Raw genomic sequence first — 18534 nt, 5'->3', positions numbered from 1 at the left:
TCAAATGGCCAACATACGCTGGATCATGGAGAAAGCTAGGGAGTTCCAGAAAAACATCTACTTCTGCTTCATTGACTATGCTAAAGCCTTTGATTGTGTGAATCACAACAAACTGTGGCAAGTTCTTAAAGAGATGGGAGTACCAGACCATCGTATTTGTATCTTGAGAAACCTGTATGCGGGTCAGGAAGCAACAGTAAGAACTGGGCACGGAACCACTGCTTGGTTCAAAATTGAGAAAGGAGTTTGGCAAGGCTGTATACTGTAGCCCTGCCTATTTAACTTACATGCAGAGCACATCACGAGAAAGGCGGGCCTAGATGAATCACCAGTTGGAATTCAGATTGCTGGGAGAAATATCAACAACCTCAGATATGCAGATGATACCACTCTCATGGCAGAAATAAAGAGGAACTAAAGAGCCTCTTGATGTGGGTGAAGGAGGAGAGCGCAAAAGTTGACTTGAAACTCAACATTAAGAAAACTAAGATCATGGCATCCGGTCCTCTCACTTCCTGGCAAATAGATGGGGAAGAAATGGAGGTAGTGACAGATTTTATTTTCCTGGGCTCCAAGATCACCACAGACGGGGACTGCAGCCAAGAATTAAAAGACGCTTGCTCCTGGGGAGGAAAGCTATGGCAAATCTAGACAGCATACTAAGAAGCAGAGACATCACCCTGTCAACAAAAGTGTGTATAGTCAAGGCTATGTTTTTCCCAGTTGCAATGTATGGCTTTGAAAGTTGGACCATAAGGAAGGCTGAGCGCCGAAGGATTGAGGCCTTTGAATGGTGGTGCTGGAGGAGACTCCTGTGAGTCCCTTGGACCGCAAGGCGATCAAACCGGTCAGTCCTAGAGGAGATCAGCCCTGACTGCTCTTTAGAAGGCCAGATCCTGAAGATGAAACTCAAGTACTTTGGCCACCGAATGAGAAGGAAGGACTCCCTGGAGAAGAGCCTGATGCTGGGAACAATGGATGGCGAACGGAGGAGGGGACAGCAGAGGATGAGGTGGCTGGATGGAGTCCCTGGGGCAGTGGGTGTGAGCTTGAGTGGACTCCGGGGATGGTGGATGGCAGGAAGGCCTGGAGGAGTGTTGTCCATGGGGTCGCGATGGGTCGGACGCAACTTCGCAACTAACAACAACAATCCCTGTCCCAGTCCAGCCCTCAAACCACTATATGGCACTGCCCTATTGACAGATTGTTTTAAAAGTATTTCGCACAGGCCTCAGCACACAATTGCCTGAAGCTGACAAGTGTCGTTCCATTACATTCTGCTTCCGTGTGTGTGAAGGCTGCCCAATTCTGCCAGAGCAAAAGGCTGCAGTTATTTGCCTGTTTCCGACGGTAGCCAGGGGTGCAAGTCTTCTGTAGTGAGTCTGGAGCTTCGGCCAGCTCAGATCAGACAACCTCTGGACAAGAGTGAGGACCACTGGACTCTTCCCCATCCCCAAATCAGGGTCCAAGCCAAATCGCGCAGGGCACACGCCTCCTTTCACACGCCCGGCTGCTCTCCACAAAACACTGCGGGAGAATTACACAGCGGTTTTGCAAGCTGCACGTCCGGCCCTGACGCTGACGTGAGTGCCAAGTTTCAGTTTCCTGGCATGATGTCGGGGGCCTTCCCCCCGCCCAGACCTCGCCCTCAGATGTGTGTAATTCGCAAAGTTTCAAGAAAGGCACGTGAAAATCCATGTGGCTTTCACAGGAGTGTCAGTCACCACCCAAAGGATACAAGATGGATGCAAAATTGCTGTCAGAAATATCCATTTTCCAGGACGCTCCCACTGACCTTCAGTCGGCCACTTTTGAACAAAGGAAGAGTTGGAATGCCACCTTTCAGGTCTGGTTTCCAGGTAACCTGGTAATTCTACACAGGTGCAAGTTGGCAGGGACTGGTGAGCAAGATGGAGAAAGACACTCTGCCCATGGTCAGAGGCAGTCTTTCCTCTGGCAAGCATCCAGGAGAACAATGATAGCAGCAGAACTCCAAGCTATTTCTATGCCATTCAATGAAAGGGGAGCTGTACGGACTTGCTCGGAGGGAGTGTGACTGCTTGCAAAGGCTCTCCAGAGGCGCCACAGTGCGAGGAAGCGGTCGGCGGCAGTTCTGAGCCGGGCGGGTGCTCTGACGCCTTCTCGCCGACGGTGCTCCGGCAGTGAGCCGCTCAGGTGCCGCTGCCCGGCAGCCATCGAGAGCCACCGCAGAGCTCGCTCACAGAGAAGCTCCGGTTCTCCTAACGCTGGAGGGGGAACCCGGCTGTCCGCAGGGGCCCGCTTTTTCTCTCACAGCTGCTCCCTGCCCCTGGCAGCTCCCTGCCCCGGTTTCCAGCCCCCCATGGCCGCCGGGGGCCCGTCTCCCATCGCCCACCTGCCCCCCCCCCCCGTGCCTCACGGCACTCATCGCTCGCCTGCAGGACCACCTCGGCCTCTGGCCCCATCATCCCTGGAGTTGTTCTGTGGCCGCAGCCCCTCCTTCAGAGCAGCACCAGCACGGCAGCCCCCCAGTGATGCCCCCTGCTGGGGCAACAAGCAGAGACCGAGCACCTGCATCTCTCTCTCTGGTTCGCTCGCTCCTTTCTCACTGGTCCCCAAGTTCTGGCAGAACGCAGTGTGGCCGGCCAGCGAGACGCAGGCCGCGTGGGCCCCGCCATGGCTCCACTGCGCACGGCCGCTGCTTCTTCCCGCCACCTCCTCCCTGGCGCCCCTGTGCTCACCCCACCCCCCACCCCGCGGCTGCGGCGCCTCCCTGGCTTCTGTGCCCCCTCAGCCGCCACCGCCCTGCGGAAATGCTCAGCTGCGCATCGCTGAGGAGGGAAGCCGCCCCACTGGGAGCCCTTCTTGCTTCCCGGCTCCTCGGCTGCCTCGGGGTGGCTGCTCCAAAGGGTCTGGGCGGGCTACCGCTCCAGGGGGCTCACGGCCACTCCAATGGGCCAGTTTCCCCCCTCCTGCTGGGCCGCCTTCTGGCCATGCAATCGTAGTGGCCAGAGGGCGGTGGGAGGCGGCTGGGGGCACCCCACGGGGAGGGCCGCGCCCACGGCAGGGCCGGACATGCTTCGCCAGAGCTTGGGCCTCGTGGCTCTGGGGCCCACGGCCACGCCTGGCCGCGTCGGAGGGCACCAGGCGGGGAAGGCCGCATCCCCCCCCCAGAGCAGCAAGGTCAGCCTTCCGGGGCAGGGCAGGGCAGGGAGGGGCCGGGCCGGGCCAGCGAGTTTGGCCAACGCGATCCAATCCGAAGGGAGACAAGACGCCAGCACGTCCTGGGTTTCCCCTCAGTTGCCTGCTTTGGGAGCAGCTCCCATGATGCACGAGGCCGCCTGAGTCACTAAGGTGTTTCCTCTCTGAAGGATAATGAGACATAAGTAGGGCTTTGGTTTCCTGCCTTTATTTATTTTTACATTCCAACCAACATCCCTCCAACCCGCCTGGCCGAGCCCCTGGCGATGACGCAGCCCGCGGGACGGTGCGCTCTGGGATCAGCTGGGCAGCACCCAACGGGGTGCGGACTCGGCAAAGAGCCGGTGCGGGTGCTATTTTTGCCAGCACGGAGGCTCCCAGCGGAGGCCGGGACATCGGCCAAGGAGCCCCAGAGCAGCTCTTGCAGGCCCTTGCACTTCATTCCTTGTCCCCTGGGACCGGGGATAGACTGGAACTGAACGTGGAGGCTTGATTGAACCCCTATACCAAGCATCTATGAATCACCTAATCGATACGCCATCACTAGTGCCGAGAAACAGGCAAATGTACAGAGAGCGGCTCCTCCCATAATGTGGCCGCTCCGTTGCCACATTTGAATTTGCAGAGCCAAGCAGCTCCCTGGTTTCGGCCAAGAGAAGAAGGGAAATGCCGGAAACACCGGCCCAGCAGATGGATAACTGCAGGGCCCCCCTTCCTGGCCCAGCGCCCCTTCCTTCCGAGTTCTCCCTGCAGCTTTTGCTCCAGTGCCGCCCCAGCCGCGCGGTCCCTTTCCTGCGAGCGCACAGCCGGGGGCGAGGGGGATCCCTGGGGCTTGACGGGGGCAGTGGGGGCACGAGGAGGTGCCAAGGGGCTGGGCGCTCTCTGCGGACTGGCCCGAGGCGTGTTGCCCGATCCAATGCGGCGGCGCCCCCCCCCCCCCGACACACACTATTCCCTGCAGGACAGGCTCCACCGGGATCAGCCTCCTCTGAGGGGGGCGGGGCGGGGCGGCATCCACCGCCGCCGGGTGCGCGCGCGCCCACAGGGCCCTTCGCTGGGGCTCCCGCTTCAGCTGCCCGCTGTCCAAACGCCCCTCCGCGCCCGCCTCGACCCGCAGCGCCCCTGCCCCTCTCGGCGGCGAGGCGATCCTCCGGGAGGCCCGGCTGCCCTCGGGGGATCGCCGCCCGCCAGGAGGAGCCGGGGCCTGGGCGGGCAGGTGGGGCCGGGGCACGGGGCGGCAGCCCACCCGCCTTTTCCCCCACGCACCTCCTGCCTCGGCCCTGGGCTCACCGCGGCCGCCTGGAGCTGCCCGGGCAGATCCGCCGCGAGATGCGAGCCGAGGCGAGTCTGGGCAGCCCCGCGCCTCGCTCCTTTTCCGGGCGGGGAGGGGAGCCCTCGGATGTCGGCCCCTCAGGTGTATCCTGGGGCTGCTGGTCAGATTTTGCTTACAGGAGACCCAGAGCGGCTCGGGGAAGGCAACCCAGATCTGCCCCCACCCCCACGTGGCCCTGCTTGCACGGCCTTCCCCATGCGGTGCCTTTCCGAGGGGGACTCCGAGCCCCATCATCCCCACCCAGCCTGCTGCATAGGGCTGCTGGCTGGTGATGGCAGGCACTGGGGAACAGTTTGCTTTAGCTTGCCAGGCCAGAAAGAGAGGCCACGGTTGACCCCTGCCCCGCAAAACCATGGAGCCCCCGCTAGCCCACCTCACAGGTTTTTTTGGGACTAATTGGGGGGCAAAATTATGCCGCCTGACCCGAGCTACTTGCGGGGCACCGAATGGGGCAGGAGTGCAGGAGTGCTGATGTTCCGGTGACTGAGCTGTGCAGGTCCCTCCGAGGTGCATCTGTATCAGCGCGCGCACGCAGCAGCCGCAGCAGGGCCGGGGCGGGACATGCGGGCCGAGCCAGGCTCTCCTCCGGAGCCGCCAGCACCAGCACCAGCACCAGCACCAGCACCAGCCGACTGCAAGGCGAGGCGAGGCGGAGGCCACCGGCCACGCTGGTCGCGGCCCAGGGAATCCCACAGGGATTCCTGATCTCAGAAGAGCCCCTGGAGGGGCTCATGTTTGCAGCAGTGAGGGGCGTGCTCGCCCCAGGGTCCCTCGCAGGCCCCTCGCAGTTGTTTGGCTTCATGGTGCACAGACCGCCCCCAACACAACAAATTAAGGATGGCTGCAGGCACTTTGGACACATTGCAAAGCCGCGCCGTGGATCAGGGACCACGGAGGGGGAGACCGGCTTCCCCAGTGCAGGAAAGGCCGATCCAGCCGGGAGGCCTCTGTCGGTGCTGTCGCTGGCACAGCTCTGGCACGCGGCATCGGCACGCACTGCATCCCACCCCCGTCATCTTCCCATCTGCCCCCACCCACCAGGTTGCGTTTTCGCTGCACGGCAGCACCCTCCCTCCTGCGCACAGCCTCCTGCCAGGGGGGCCCTCCACCACGGTATCTGTACGTACGCCACAGCTGTTTCAAGGCATCAGTCAGAGGGCGATGTGGCCCAGGGGGCCGACAGATGGGCGGACAAACGGCTGGATGGAATGTGGTCCCCCCCACGGCACACGCAGCAAAGCCAAGAGCCCTCCTGCCCCATGCCTGGGGAACATTCCTGGAACATGAAACACGAGGGCATCTTGCCCCCCCTCCCCATTTGGATGCTCCCTGCCAGGCATATGCAGAGCTGGCCATTCGGCCTGGCATGAGGCCACCATTCCAGCCAGCTAAGCTCACGGCACATCCTGCCCCTCCTCTGCACGAGGCGCTTGTGGTGTGGCTTGCCATGCCTTTCTGCAACCGAGCAGAGCGTTATCTGGCTATGGCAGCAGAAGCTGGAGTGAGATGCGGTGCATGCCGGCAGTTCCACATGCCACATCTTAATCCCACAACAATCCGGAAGCAGCAGCCATGGGCGTGTGGTGCAGTCAAAGACTCCGGCCGAGCAGCCCTCGGTCGCCGTGCCGCACGAGAGGATGGATGGAGCCGCTCCCTCGTGGCCCTGCCCGTGTTTTCCCCTCACAACCTCCCTCTTTTTTCTTTCCGGAAAAGACATGTGAGGAGCCAAAGGTGGCGCTGGGGCTGGCAGTGCCTGGAAGGACTCAAGGGAATGGTTTCCTGACGCGCAGGAACGGCACGTTATGAGCTCTTCGGCAAGCTTCTCCCCCCAGTTCAGCTCCCGTTGGGCCAGTGGGGGCACAACAGGAACGGGGGGGGTGCGGAGTTGGGGGCGCTCAAAGGCGGGCGGGCACGTTGCCTCAGAGCCCAGCGCGGGGAACTGCCTCCCAGGAGGCCAGGTGAGGGCAGAGGTGACGCCAGGACACACGTCCTCCTCGCAGGCCCTGGTTCGGGCAGGGCGCCCTGGGGCACCTGCGGTTTGTCCTTCGCCTGCGTTCCGAGCGCCGCAAGGCGAGGCAGCCGTGGGAGGGAGCCAGAACAGCTGCCGCTCCCGCAGGCACAGTGACCTGCACCCCGGAGCCCTCCCTATGCGTGGGACTACAATTCCCAGCACCCACTAAGCATTTTTCGGGCAGGGAGTGTGACACAGGTCCCCACAGCGGCTACTCGCGGGAGGCGCAGGGACAGGGAACATGGAGGCTCCGTGGGGCACACGAGGCAGCTTCGGGCCAGTGGAGCGGGACCGGCAATAGGGCTGGCAGTCGCTCTCTGCCCCCAGATCACCCTCCCACAGCCAGAGGAGGAGGACGACTGGACTGAGCGGGGCGTGACGGCTCCACCAGGGTCACCGATGGTCTTCAAAGGCACCCACTTCTAAACGAGTTTCAGAAATGGGGAGGCCCCCCGTCCTGCTTGCAGCCCCCCCCCCCCGAGGCTGGCTGCTGCGGAAAGGTGGATGCGGGAGCTCGGCCAGGCCCCATGCCCCCCCCCCCCCATTCCCCTGTGGCGCCCCTCCTGTGAGCAAGATGGCCAGTGGGGCGAGGAAGGTCAGAAGCGGCTTGGGACATCACGGCCGTTCCGAGAAACCGCTCAGGTCCGGCCCGAGACAGCCCTGCTTTCCTTCCTGCCCCCTGCCCATGCAGCGGGTTGCATCACGCTGGATGCGGGGGGTGGCGCAAGAGGCGGCATAACGCAACCCGTCTCCCAGGCCTGTTGCCGCCAGGAGCGGCACTGTTTACACACAAAGGTGTTTCTCCAGTCAGTGTGCCCCCCCCAGGCCGCCACCCCCGCAGGATTGAGTCACTCTCTGGGTGCCGCTTCTTGTTGTTTTGTTCTGGCTGCAACCTCGTCGGGAGGACCTTCTGTCCAGCAACCTCTTCCCCTTCCGAGGTGCCACTGGAGAAGAGACCCCTGCAGGCTGCCCCAGGCAGGTGCCCGCTGGCCCAGCTCCGAGGCCTCCCTGCTGCCGGGTGTGGGGAAAATTCAGATAAACCCTGGCAGAAAAGGGTTGCTTATATGTGCTTTTGTGTTAAAAATCAAAACTGCACCCCTTTTTCAGAAAGCACCCCAATTCCAAGCCAGGGTACTGTTGAGGGCTGCTGTTGCTTTGGGAAGACGGAATTCTTAGCTGGACTGAGGCTGCCGTGGGCTGACGCTCAGCAAGGAACGCCTGCGCACCCACCCGCTGCAGAAGGGCTGCGACAGCGGTGCCCGTGTGCTTCTGAAGGGACCGCAGAGGCCAGCACCCGGCCTGCGGAGTGTGGCTGTCAGACCAGGTTTCCTGAATGGCTCCTCCATCGGACACATTTGCATGTTTAAGCAGGATCCAAACTGCAAAGGGAGAGCCAGGGTGGCGTAGTGGTTAGAGCGCGGGACTGGGACTCGGGCGATCCGGGTTCGGGTCCCCGCTCGGCCATGGAGCCCACTGGGTGACTCTGGGCCAGTCACAGGCTCTCAGCCCAGCCTGCCTCGCAGGGTGGTTGTTGTGGGGACAAGATGGAGGAGGAGAATGAGGTAAGCTGCCTTGAGCCCTTGGTAGGAAAAAGGCAGGGTATAAATTGAAAATAAATAAATAAAGGGGTCTACTCAATTGACAGGTCAATAAGGCAATCAGGCATGCTTCCCGTGCTGCTGTCGCCAGCATGTCTGATCGGTTTAGAGCATCGTGTCGTGCCTAGAGGCACCCGGATGCTCTTGGACTAGGATGATCTGGAAACCTAACGCCCTGCATTGGCGTACGTGACTAGCAGGTTGTACAAGTGCCTGTCCGTGGGCTGTGATCTTGTGGCTGGCGGGGAGTCCAGTGCCCAGGAGCACCACGTCACGAGTAACTGCAGGGGGCCTGGGTGATCTTTCATCAAAGTGCTGCGGTCCAAGACGAAAGGGGTCTTTTCTGACTGAACGTGCTCATCCTTGCGGTGGCTGCCATCGGGGCTTTCCCGGCAACAGGACCGGGAAGGGGAAGAGGCTCGGGGCCAGGAGGAACAGGCTGGGATGGCCAGGACAGAGCAGTGGTCTGCGGGCTGCATCCTGGCCACCCTTTGGAATCCACCAAGCTGCAGTTCCCGATTCGGTTCACGCTCTCCCTGAATGTTCCCGGGGACCAAAGCAGCCTGGAGCCTTCCGGCTGAAGCCGGTTCCCAGCGAAAGGAGCAAACTCTTGCACCTGGCAGGTTGTGTCCGAGCCGGTTTCTGCAACCAGGCGGCCTGCTGGCACACAGACCAGCTTGGCTATCTGCAAGGTCTGTGAGGCCACTGCAAACAGCCAGTGGACGGCCTGCAAGATTTCGCTGGTCACCGCCCTCATTTAATTTCTGGGCAGGGCACAAGTTGGCTTGTTGCTCTGGAGCTGGCAACTAACTATTAAGGAGCCACGTGGTCAGGTGCCGTCCCAGCTGCAGGGTGGCCTGACGCAAAGGAGGGCTGCCGGCGCTGTGCCCCTCGGCACCGGCTGGGGCGAGCCGGGCGGCGCTTCTCAGACCCGGCTGGCCGCTGGATTTCGGTCTGCAGAGATGGCCTCTTCAGCAGACTGTTCTGCAGACTCCCTGCAGCCAAGTGCTAGAATGGCCTTCCTTCACCGCTGGAGCTGCCCTCTTGACTTACCGGCCCCGCTCCACCGCCTTCATGGAACAAAACCCAAGCAAGACGCTGCCTGGGTCACCTCCCACCCCGGGGACTCTCCAACAGAGCGCTCCCAGCGCTGGCACACACGGAAAGCGCCACCTGTGGCTGCCACACCTCAGCCTGTGACGTTTCCTGAAGTAAGGAAAGAGATGGCGGCACGGTGGAGAAGGATGGCGGGCTCCGGATGGCAGGCGGCAGCGCCTCGGCCTTCCACTAAATTCCTTGGAGGAGGTGGGGTAGCTGCATGGGAAGCGCTTGATCCAGATGCAGCTCCCATCCCAGGCACACACAGGAAAAGGTCCCAGCGCAAGGCCAAAGCCACGGGTAAGGGAAAGCCCTCTCACTTCGCTTTTGTCTCTCAGGGCACGGACACATTGGGAAGCGTGGCTGTAGGCCAACTTTAGCTGAGACGAAAAAGCCCGCAGTCGTGGGGCGATTTTTAGTTTGCACAGACAGCCCTGCTCCGGTTTGTGGCCCATCCATCTCCTCCGGGGGCTTGTCTTTTTTCTGCCTTTGGCTTTCCCCAGCATGGATGCCTTCCTGAATGAGTCCTGAGGTGTCTGAGCCCTGAAATACAACAGTTTTGTCTTTTTGCTTCCAGGGCAAATTCTGGACTCCCTTGTTTCTCTTTCTGTTGGCCCAGGACATTCACAAAGCTCTCCTCCAGCACCCTGTTTCAAGCACATCGGTCTTCTTGCCATCCAGCTTTCATACCCATCCACAGTGATCAGGAATACAAGCATGTGGAAGATCTTGGCCTTGGTCTCCAAAGAACCGACCTTCATGGTTGCCCTTCCGAGTCTCAGTCTTCTTCAAATTTCTTGGCTGCATTTTCCATTAGACTTGATGATTGAGCCAAGGTATGAAAATCTTTCACAGCTGTGATTTCTTCATTGCTGACCGTAAAGTTTTGCAATTCTTCTGCATGATTTTTGCTGCTGTAATATCCAGCTGCCATCCCGCTTTCTATCTGGGCCACTTTAAAGTGCACACAAACGAGCAGGATTTGGGCATCTTCTGGACCCTCTTGGAGACTTTCAGCGCCAGTCGGGCTTCTGCAGAGAAACCCGGCCATCGGGGGATGGCTGTGCCACTCGCTCGTCTTTTCCTGGCATCCCAGCCTCCCTGCCCGCGCAGGAGCCAGTGCTGGACTCCGAGGTGCCACAGCTCTGCTCCGGAGCGCCTTCCCGGTGGCCGCACAGTGAGCGCGCAGCCGGTCGGGCCTCCCGGGCGGGGGGGGGGCGTGCCCCGGGGCGCAGGCAGGCGCTGCAGACAAGCGGAGAGCCGCAGCACCCTGTGCCGTGGAGGAGCGCCCATCTCCATCGCGGGCTCTTGTTTTTGGCCCGCGGAATCCAGGGAGCACCATGGGGCGGGGGAGCTGGCGGGGGGGCCTGCCGCCAGGCGAAGCCTCAGCACGCAGCCTCTCCTGGGCGAGGGCTCCGGGGGCTTTCCGCCGAAAGGCCTGGCCACGCTGGGGAAACGCCGGAAGGCTTGCACGACATCCGCGAGCTCTCGGCCTGCAGCAGCTGCGCTCCCCTGCGCCTGGCTCCACACATCGCAGAGGTGCATGATGGGTGTGATACTCCGATTCCAGCATGGGATGCGTGCAGACCTCACCAAGGCAAGGACGGTCACCCATGAGAAGCTGTAATGCCAGGAGAAATGTCCCTTTCGTTTCAAGGAAAAGCTGGAAAATAAATGAGATGATGAAGGGAAGAAAGAGGGACCATCTTAAAAGGAAGAGAGAACCCTGTACTTTAAAGAGTTTAATTTAAAAAAGTAATTTTGCTATTCTAAATAAAAAATGCAAAACAAAACCCAGTCTCTCCCTCTGCGCGAACAGATACTGGGGCTATTAAGAGAAGCTCTTCAAATGGCATTTCAGCAGTGATCCTCCAGCTGCAATCAGTAGGAAGCAAGAAACTGGCAGGAAGTGCGAACAGGACGCATTAAATTAAAGTTACGAGAGAGCTGAAAAGCCTCCATAGCACCAGACCCATATTGTAAAGCCTATTGGGCCTATATAGAAACATGATGCAGCCCCCCCCCCCCCCGCAATCTCTGGCCACTGCTTCAGAGCTTAGCTATACGCCAAATAGGCTCATGGCCACTCACAAAAGCACCAGCTGGGGAGCATGGTTATTGGTTGTGCGTTCGGAAGCCAGTGGCAGTTAAAAAATGCGCAGCTGACCTTCTGGCCAGTTGCCTTGAAGCGCCTTTCTGCACTGCATCCCGGCCTCAGGCTGCAGGAAGCGAGGCGTGGACCTCGGGCAGAAGTTCCTGACGGTTACAGCAGGCAGCGGACCCCAAGACCTGGGGAGGTGGCGGGCTCTCAAACAGGAGGCTTTTGGGATGCAGCGGGACAGCCTGTGAGGGATGCTTCACCTTGGAGTCCTGCACTGAGCAGGGGCTGGACCTGGCAGCCCTCTGGCCCCTTCCAAAGCTATGGTGCTGCGATTCTACTCCAGGGTTTATTCCCAGATCCGTTCTATAGTCCCGTTTCCTTGGCGTCAGTCTGGCAGCTCCAAGCTGCTGCTGCATCGCATTCGGAAGCTCTCTAGTCATGATCCATGCGATGCCTCCCTGAATGGGACTATCTGCTGGAGGAATGGGAGATCCCGTGCCTTGCAGAAACGGAGCAGAGCACGGCCCAGAATTAAAAGACTCGGCCCATCGCCGGTACCCTCGGCCCATGAGCGAAATGCACAGCAGCAAGGGAAGTTTCCTCGGGTAACCAGCAGAGGGCGCCGCGCTCCAACGAGCGCCCCCGATCGGGCGGTTGAGAGGGATTCACTTCTTCCCCATGGCGGGGGCGGGGGGCCGGGATGGATCCTGGAGCCGGATCTTGGGAATCCGGGGGCCTGTGTGCCCCTTTCCGCCAGTTTGGGTGACCCCGAGACGTCGACGTCAGCGTTGATAGTGTGAAAGGATGATCTGAAACAAGGGAGTAAAGAGATCTGAAAGGGTAACAAAGAAAAGTACTTAGCCCAAAGGAGGGGAGGGGCCAAAATCAGGTAGCACAAGGTGTGGGGAAGCAGGCAGGTAGGCAGGAGGGCCAAATACTTCCTGATGGTTTATTGACAAGCCGGACAGAACAAGATGAGCCTCTTGCAGCGCACCGGGGCAGGGCTGGATTGGGAAGAAGGGCCGGTGCTGGGGCAGCGCGGAGCAGGTGGGCGGAAAGAGGGTAACCTCCGAGTACCCCATTAGCCAATTCGGGGAACGGAGGAGGGAACAGGCGGCCGGGCGCAGGGTTCAAAGGGCGGGGGGGGTGAACATGTGCTCAGGTGAACAGAAGGATGGGAAGGAAACCATTCTTTTCGGTTCCCTTCATTGCAATAAAGTTTTAAAAAGAACGCTCTGCAAGCCTGGAATATTTTTCTCTTCCGACGGAAAGGAAGGAGTGATTATAACAGCATTCAGTTTAGGTGGCGTCAGCAACGTCTCTCAAGGTGACTGATGCTCAGCCATGAAATAGCAGCAAATTTTGCAGACAAATGTTTAGCTTTTGGAGGCAGTGAAGACAACCCCCCCCCCACATCGCACATATGCGCGCACGTGCTCTCTCTCTCTCTCTCTCTCTCTCTCATTTGTGGGACAAACTGCTGTAAAGTCTTGAAAGGCTGGTAACCTCTGTTGGGAAAATTTGGGTAAATCCTGTCTGAAAAGCATTACTCCTGTGTGCCTTTGCATTGTGGGATCAAATCCTGTCTTCCTTCTCAAAACCAAGCTATCATGGTTTAAAATGACATTCATTCCCTGCTCCTTTCTCTCACCTTTAGCTGTAAGCTACAGCAGTCAGGCCATTTTAGCCCAAATATCCATTGTAAATAGTCATTGTTGGAATTTAGTTTACAATAATCTTTTGACAGCCCAGAGGGCTTCATGTGCCCTGATCATGCAGAATGTCTAGAGTCGAGATAAGGGTCTGAGCTTATCATTAATAGTGTCTAGTGGCTTGAATTTGCAAGTCTGAGCAGACCTGGAGATGGGTTCAAGTTCCTCAACTAAAGTGTCAATACTAATCTCATTGTTACAGTGTGATGGACTGACATTTCTTTATCTGTTCCGTATGTGATGACCTCAGAATCTCATTGGAATCTCTGCATTCTGTCATCAATTGCCCTGTACCTGTGTGCCTATAAATGCCCTGTAATGGTATTGAAGCTTTGCAGCGAGTTCATCTCTGCTGGGTCGGTAATGCATTATCGTGAGTCAACCGCGGGAACCTGGGATAGACAATAAAGACGCGGAGGTTCATAACAACTGATCTTTCCTACAACCCCGAGTTTTATTTCCTCATCTCAAATTGAGATTCCGGGATTCTGACACCTCCAATAGGGGATTCTAGTCATTTGTTGTGCCTGGGGGTGTATGTGCACATGTACTTGGGCGTTTCTATCCCGTTCGCTGGCATGGAGCTCTCGGAACGGTTTCAACCCTCTGCCAGAAGAACTGAGAGCGCATGGAAAGAGATTAAGCCAGTGGGATGATAGGAACTGTGGTCTGGGACCCCCGGACCACACCAGGTCGGAGGCGACTGGAGCAGTCCTTGGATTATTTTTTAATAATCATGATTATTTTTATGAAGTCCCTCTCTGAATTTGCACTCGAGCGTTTTTTCCCCCAGTGGAAAAGTACTTTGCCGTACCTTTAACAAGTGATTAAAAAATGAAGAGCCCCACACTGGCCTGCTGAAGGGAGGAACCCCGGCCTGCGTTTGGCTTGGTCCTGCCCACCAATGTGGATGCGCAAGCAGCACCGAGGCACTGAAAGGGGCACTGCAGCGCCCCAGGCTCGGGGGGGGGGGGGTCAGCTGCAGCTCGCGGGGGAAGAGCCCCCAATCCCGGGCAGTGCAGAAGTTGCCAGGCAACAAGCCCTTTAGCACACCTCTCAGCTGCTCGCGGTTTGCTGGAATCAGGGCAGGTGCATCGGCTTTCAGAAGTCCACATACTTGCAGCCATTAAAAAGAAAACACTGTTTTGTGTGCATCTGCTTAACCTTCCCAAAGCAGGAAAGAAACCTCGTCTGCGAGTGTCTGCTGCCCACAGGTAGCTTCGCCCTTCGCAACACTTTTCATGGGGAGAAAAACCAAGCGCGGGGCTTCTACGTGTTTCTGCCATGACCCACCCCCGCTCTGGGGCTCGGCTCCCCAGGATTTCCCAGGTGCGGCTGATGCCCACCCCACGGGCTCAGCTGCGTGGGCTCCCACCAGCCCCTTCGCTCAGCAGGCGGCACCCAGCGAAGGAGCCCTGCCTGCCTCTCCCTGCGTCCCCGCACAGCGCTGTGCTGAGGATTCGCACGGCTCAGTCCCCCGGTCCCCCGCTGCCGCCTACCGTGAACCCCGGCTCAGCCGCCTCTGCCCAGGGGAAGGCCCAGGCCCTGAGGTAGCCGCCAGCCACCTGGAAGACGCCCTCCACATGATCCACGGCAGTGTGGCAGGCAGAAGTGCCTCTCCGTCTCAGGCCGGCCGGCCCCGGGCCCCGAGCCGACCGCACAGCAGCTCTCCAGGAGACAAAGAGGAGCCACACCCGGTGGAGACGTGGAGTGAGTGAGGCCTGCGCTCTCTGGAGGCGCAGTACTCAGAAAAGCAAACTTTGCCATCCTGCCCCTCTGCCTTGCCATACACGCATCAGAAGATGCCTCCCGCCGTGGCTGGTGGTGAAGGCCAGATGACCCCACTCCTCCGTTAGAGGGCAACTGTCAAAGTGCAAGTGCTGCGTTTTAGCGGCTTGCCAGAGTGCCTCCCTAGCCCTGCACGTTCACACGTGCCACCTTTCTGTTTACTTAACTTGGCCAGCCTGTTCAAGGCAACTTGAATTTAGAAGGCCTGTCAAAGGTATTAATTAGAGTGAAATGTCCCTTTTCTTGATGGTGCTGTGACGTGTATCCAATCACCTTCCTATCCATATCAGAGCATCCAATCACCTTCCTGAGTACTGTATTCATTCCCCTTTTGTGTATTCTATACAACCCTATATTATTTGTATTGTGTTTATGTATTTTATGTAAGCCGTCCCGAGGCTATGCGATGGAACAGCATACAGAAGTTCTAAATAAATAAATAACCCTGATGGAAGTAGCGTTGGGGGTTCCTTCCTTGGGCACCCATGGATCCATGTGTTTAATTGTAAATAAACCTAATTGCCCTCGCAAGAAACTGACTATATGAGCCCTAATTGCGGGTCAGTGTGACAGCGCCACTCACAGATGAGGTGCTGTTGCTGAGCAAAAAGCACCCTTGAATCATGAAAAGCCTTCCGTGGCAGCGCTGCAAGGAACTCCGCCAGATCTGAGTCCCCTCCAAAGGGAGGAATCCTCATTTCGTGATGGGGGACAAGCTCTTATTCCTTTCTGTATGATATCAACCAGAAGCCCTGGCAGGGTGTAAAGCGGAGTTATTTTCACAGAAGCAGTGGGGTCATTAACAAATGGGGGGCTGGGGGGGGAGGTTGTGCTGCACTCAGCCTCAGGTGGGAAAGAAATGCTCCCTCCCTGACCCGTCTTCTCGCTTTCTGTGGCTCGCCGCACTTCATTGCCTCGCTCCTCCGCACCTGGGCTGCCCTCCCCTACACGCTGCCCTGCTGCCCTGAGCCACCCACTCTCGGGGGCAGCCTGGGGGGCAGCCGTGCGCATCACCGGAGGCCCGTGGCCTAGGCCTGGGCAGCTCGGGACAGAGGGGCACTCGAGCGGCTTGGCCAGCTCTCCTGCAGAAGGGGTGAGCCCGGGCCTGGCCCGGGAGGAAGCTCCGACGCGCTGAGCTGGGACGTCTCTCCCTCCTGCTCCTGGGGCGGGCACCTTCCCACCTTGGAAGTGGGAGAGGGGCGGCAGAGGAACTCGGCGGAGGAGAACCACAACCTGGTTGGGTCTTGGTCAGTCCCAACCCCCTGGCAAGGCGTGTGTTGGACACGTGTCCCTTGTGATCACACCTCCCCGGTTAGGCATTCAGCAAAGTGTGGAAAGAGCCCCTGGGCTCCCTCTCGGAAGGCACCCTCTTCAGCGCTTTCAGAGCCAGTCTCTGCGACAGCCAGTTTAATGTTGTTGTTGTTGTTGTTTTGCCCTGCATGTCCACTTCCTCTTCTCTTTAACATGGTCAGCTGTAAACCCCCCAACAGCTGGAGAGCTGCCTTCACACGGACCAGGTTCCTGGCCGAGGTTTTTGAGTGCTGTCGGAGGACGTGCATCCGGTTCCGTCTTCAGAAACAGCCTGACTGGGGCAGGTCCCAGGCAGGGGCCGCCTTTGTGGTGGCACCACAGTTCTCTCCCTGGGGAAACCCCACAAGCTCCCTTCCTTTCCCTTCTCAAATCATTGCTCAAAACCGGTTGAATCTGACCAAGCTTTGACTGGATCCTTTGTTTAATGCTGATATGAATATTTTGCTTCTGCAGTCGTAGGATTTGTTATTATCAGTATACATTCTGTATTTGTAAGCCATGTTGATCCTTGGTTCTGAAGCAGGATACGCATCATCAAAACCATGATCGCGATCATTGCCATTCTTAGAACAGAAGCTCGGTGGCCTTTCCACAGAAGAAAGGTGAATTCCTTCTGACACGAGGTGGGGACATGAGGTGTCAGAGAAGTGGGAAGACAGAAAACATGCAAAACCAGGCACGCCCCCACGTGCTGTCAGGCTGATGGCTCTGGACACCATCAAATGCAGGTGAGAAAGCAGCTGTGCTCAGCAGAGAGAACCAAACTGCCGCAAGGCAGGAGAACGACGAACTCGCCCAAGTCTGGAACAGGGCGCAGTTTCTGTGCTATCGAGGAACTGGCTACATCTTCCTGGGCCACCGGGTGACTTTTCCAACTCCCTCCTGAGCAGCAAAGGGGCAATTCAGCCCTCCTAGCCAAAGGGGGGCACAGTTCAAGCGCCCGGCTCCTGCAGACACGACTGGCACGTGCAAGCCAGGCAGGCAATGTGCTCCCGGCTTGCCTCTTGCTGACGGAGTCTCGTGTGCTAGACCTGTGTCGCATCACGGCCGGTGGCACGGGAGCAAAGACCCCAGAAGCGGCAGCCCTGTGCAGAGTCCAAAGCGCTGGCGGGCCGTGGAGGGCGCAGGAAAGACGTGACTCCGCCGCAGCCTCGCTGCCCACGCAGCTAATTGCTTGCTCAAGAGGGAGAGGCTGACCTCTTGGAACGCCGTCTGGTCCTCCCTGCAGCCCTCTGCAGTGCCTTCAGAAGCCGTTCTCACAGCTTCCCTTGCGTGGTCAGACTGGCCAGGCGGCCCTTGGAGCTCAGCACTGTCCACACGGACTGGCAGCAGCTGTTCTGCAGTTTGAGCTGGATTTTCCCCCTGCACAGCTGGAGCATGAACCGTTTGCCCACGGAGCAGGTTCTCCTCCGCCGAGTTCCTCTGCCGCCCCTCTCCCACTTCCAAGGTGGGAAGGTGCCCGCCCCAGGAGCAGGAGGGAGAGACGTCCCAGCTCAGCGCGTCGGAGCTTCCTCCCGGGCCAGACCCGGGCTCACCCCTTCTGCAGGAGAGCTGGCCAAGCCGCTCGAGTGCCCCTCTGTCCCGAGCTGCCCAGGCCTAGGCCACGGGCCTCCGGTGATGCGCACAGCTGCCCCCCAGGCTGCCCCCGAGAGGCTCAGGGCAGCAGGGCAGCGTGTAGGGGAGGGCAGCCCAGGTGCGGAGGAGCGAGGCAATGAAGTGCGGCGAGCCACAGAAAGCGAGAAGACGGGTCAGGGAGGGGGCATTTCTTTCCCACCTGAGGCTGAGTGCAGCACAACCCCCCCTCCCGCTATTTGTTAATGACCCCACTGCTCTCTCCGCCAGGCCGTGACTGGCCTCCGGATGGGCCGGGGCTGCAGTTTCCAGGAGCGCGAGGATGCTCTGTGAGTTCCGCGTGCCTTCCCACCAGCCCCGTGCGTGCCGTTCTTCGCGGTGCTCCAGAACCGCCTCCTCCCCTCTGCTCTTGGAAGGGCTGCGTGGAGCCAGAGCCGCTCCTTCCAAAGAGGCCTCCAAAGAGAAGGTGCTCCGGATGCTCCCATCTCAGGCAGCATCATGTCCTGCCTTTTCCTCCCTGATACCCTTTGTCTTGTCGAAGGAAAAAACGTGGGAGGAGGACTAGTGGAAGATGGTATCGGGGGTCTGGGCCTCTCGAAAATTCCCCAAAGGGGGCAGGGCAGCCACACGGAAAGGCCTTGCCGGGACGCCCCCCCCCCCCCCCCCCCCAGAGAGGAACACGCGGTCCTTCGATAACCTTGAAATTCCTTGCCCAGCCCCCACCCAGTAATGAACAGGTGGGGGGGCGCTGATGCAGCCGCACTCGAGCTCTCCCCTCCCCCTCCCCCCCCCAGGCTGCAGGTCCGTTCTTTCTAGAAGGGAGCATTGAT

At 59.0% G+C, this 18534-nt stretch overlaps 1 protein-coding gene across 1 annotated transcript in view; it reads left to right on the top strand.

The window, feature by feature from the left end:
• The first annotated feature begins 3054 nt into the window (after window positions 1–3054).
• The window catches only part of LOC123016771 (low molecular weight neuronal intermediate filament-like), a 20457-nt gene continuing 4977 nt past the window's right edge, over window positions 3055–18534 (top strand). Inside the window, exons 1-5 of the mRNA XM_044417371.1 lie at window positions 3055–3162; window positions 14479–14743; window positions 16861–16994; window positions 17975–18033; window positions 18499–18505. Coding sequence (XP_044273306.1) covers window positions 3055–3162; window positions 14479–14743; window positions 16861–16994; window positions 17975–18033; window positions 18499–18505 — 573 coding nt within the window. The remainder of the gene's footprint in view (window positions 3163–14478; window positions 14744–16860; window positions 16995–17974; window positions 18034–18498; window positions 18506–18534) is intronic.

This window comes from Varanus komodoensis, unplaced genomic scaffold, assembly GCF_004798865.1.
Source record: "Varanus komodoensis strain SLA01 unplaced genomic scaffold, ASM479886v1 scaffold88, whole genome shotgun sequence".
Taxonomy (NCBI): Eukaryota; Metazoa; Chordata; class Lepidosauria; order Squamata; family Varanidae; genus Varanus; species Varanus komodoensis.
The sequence above is the reverse complement of the archived record's forward strand: the minus strand, read 5'-3'. Positions and strand labels throughout refer to the sequence as shown.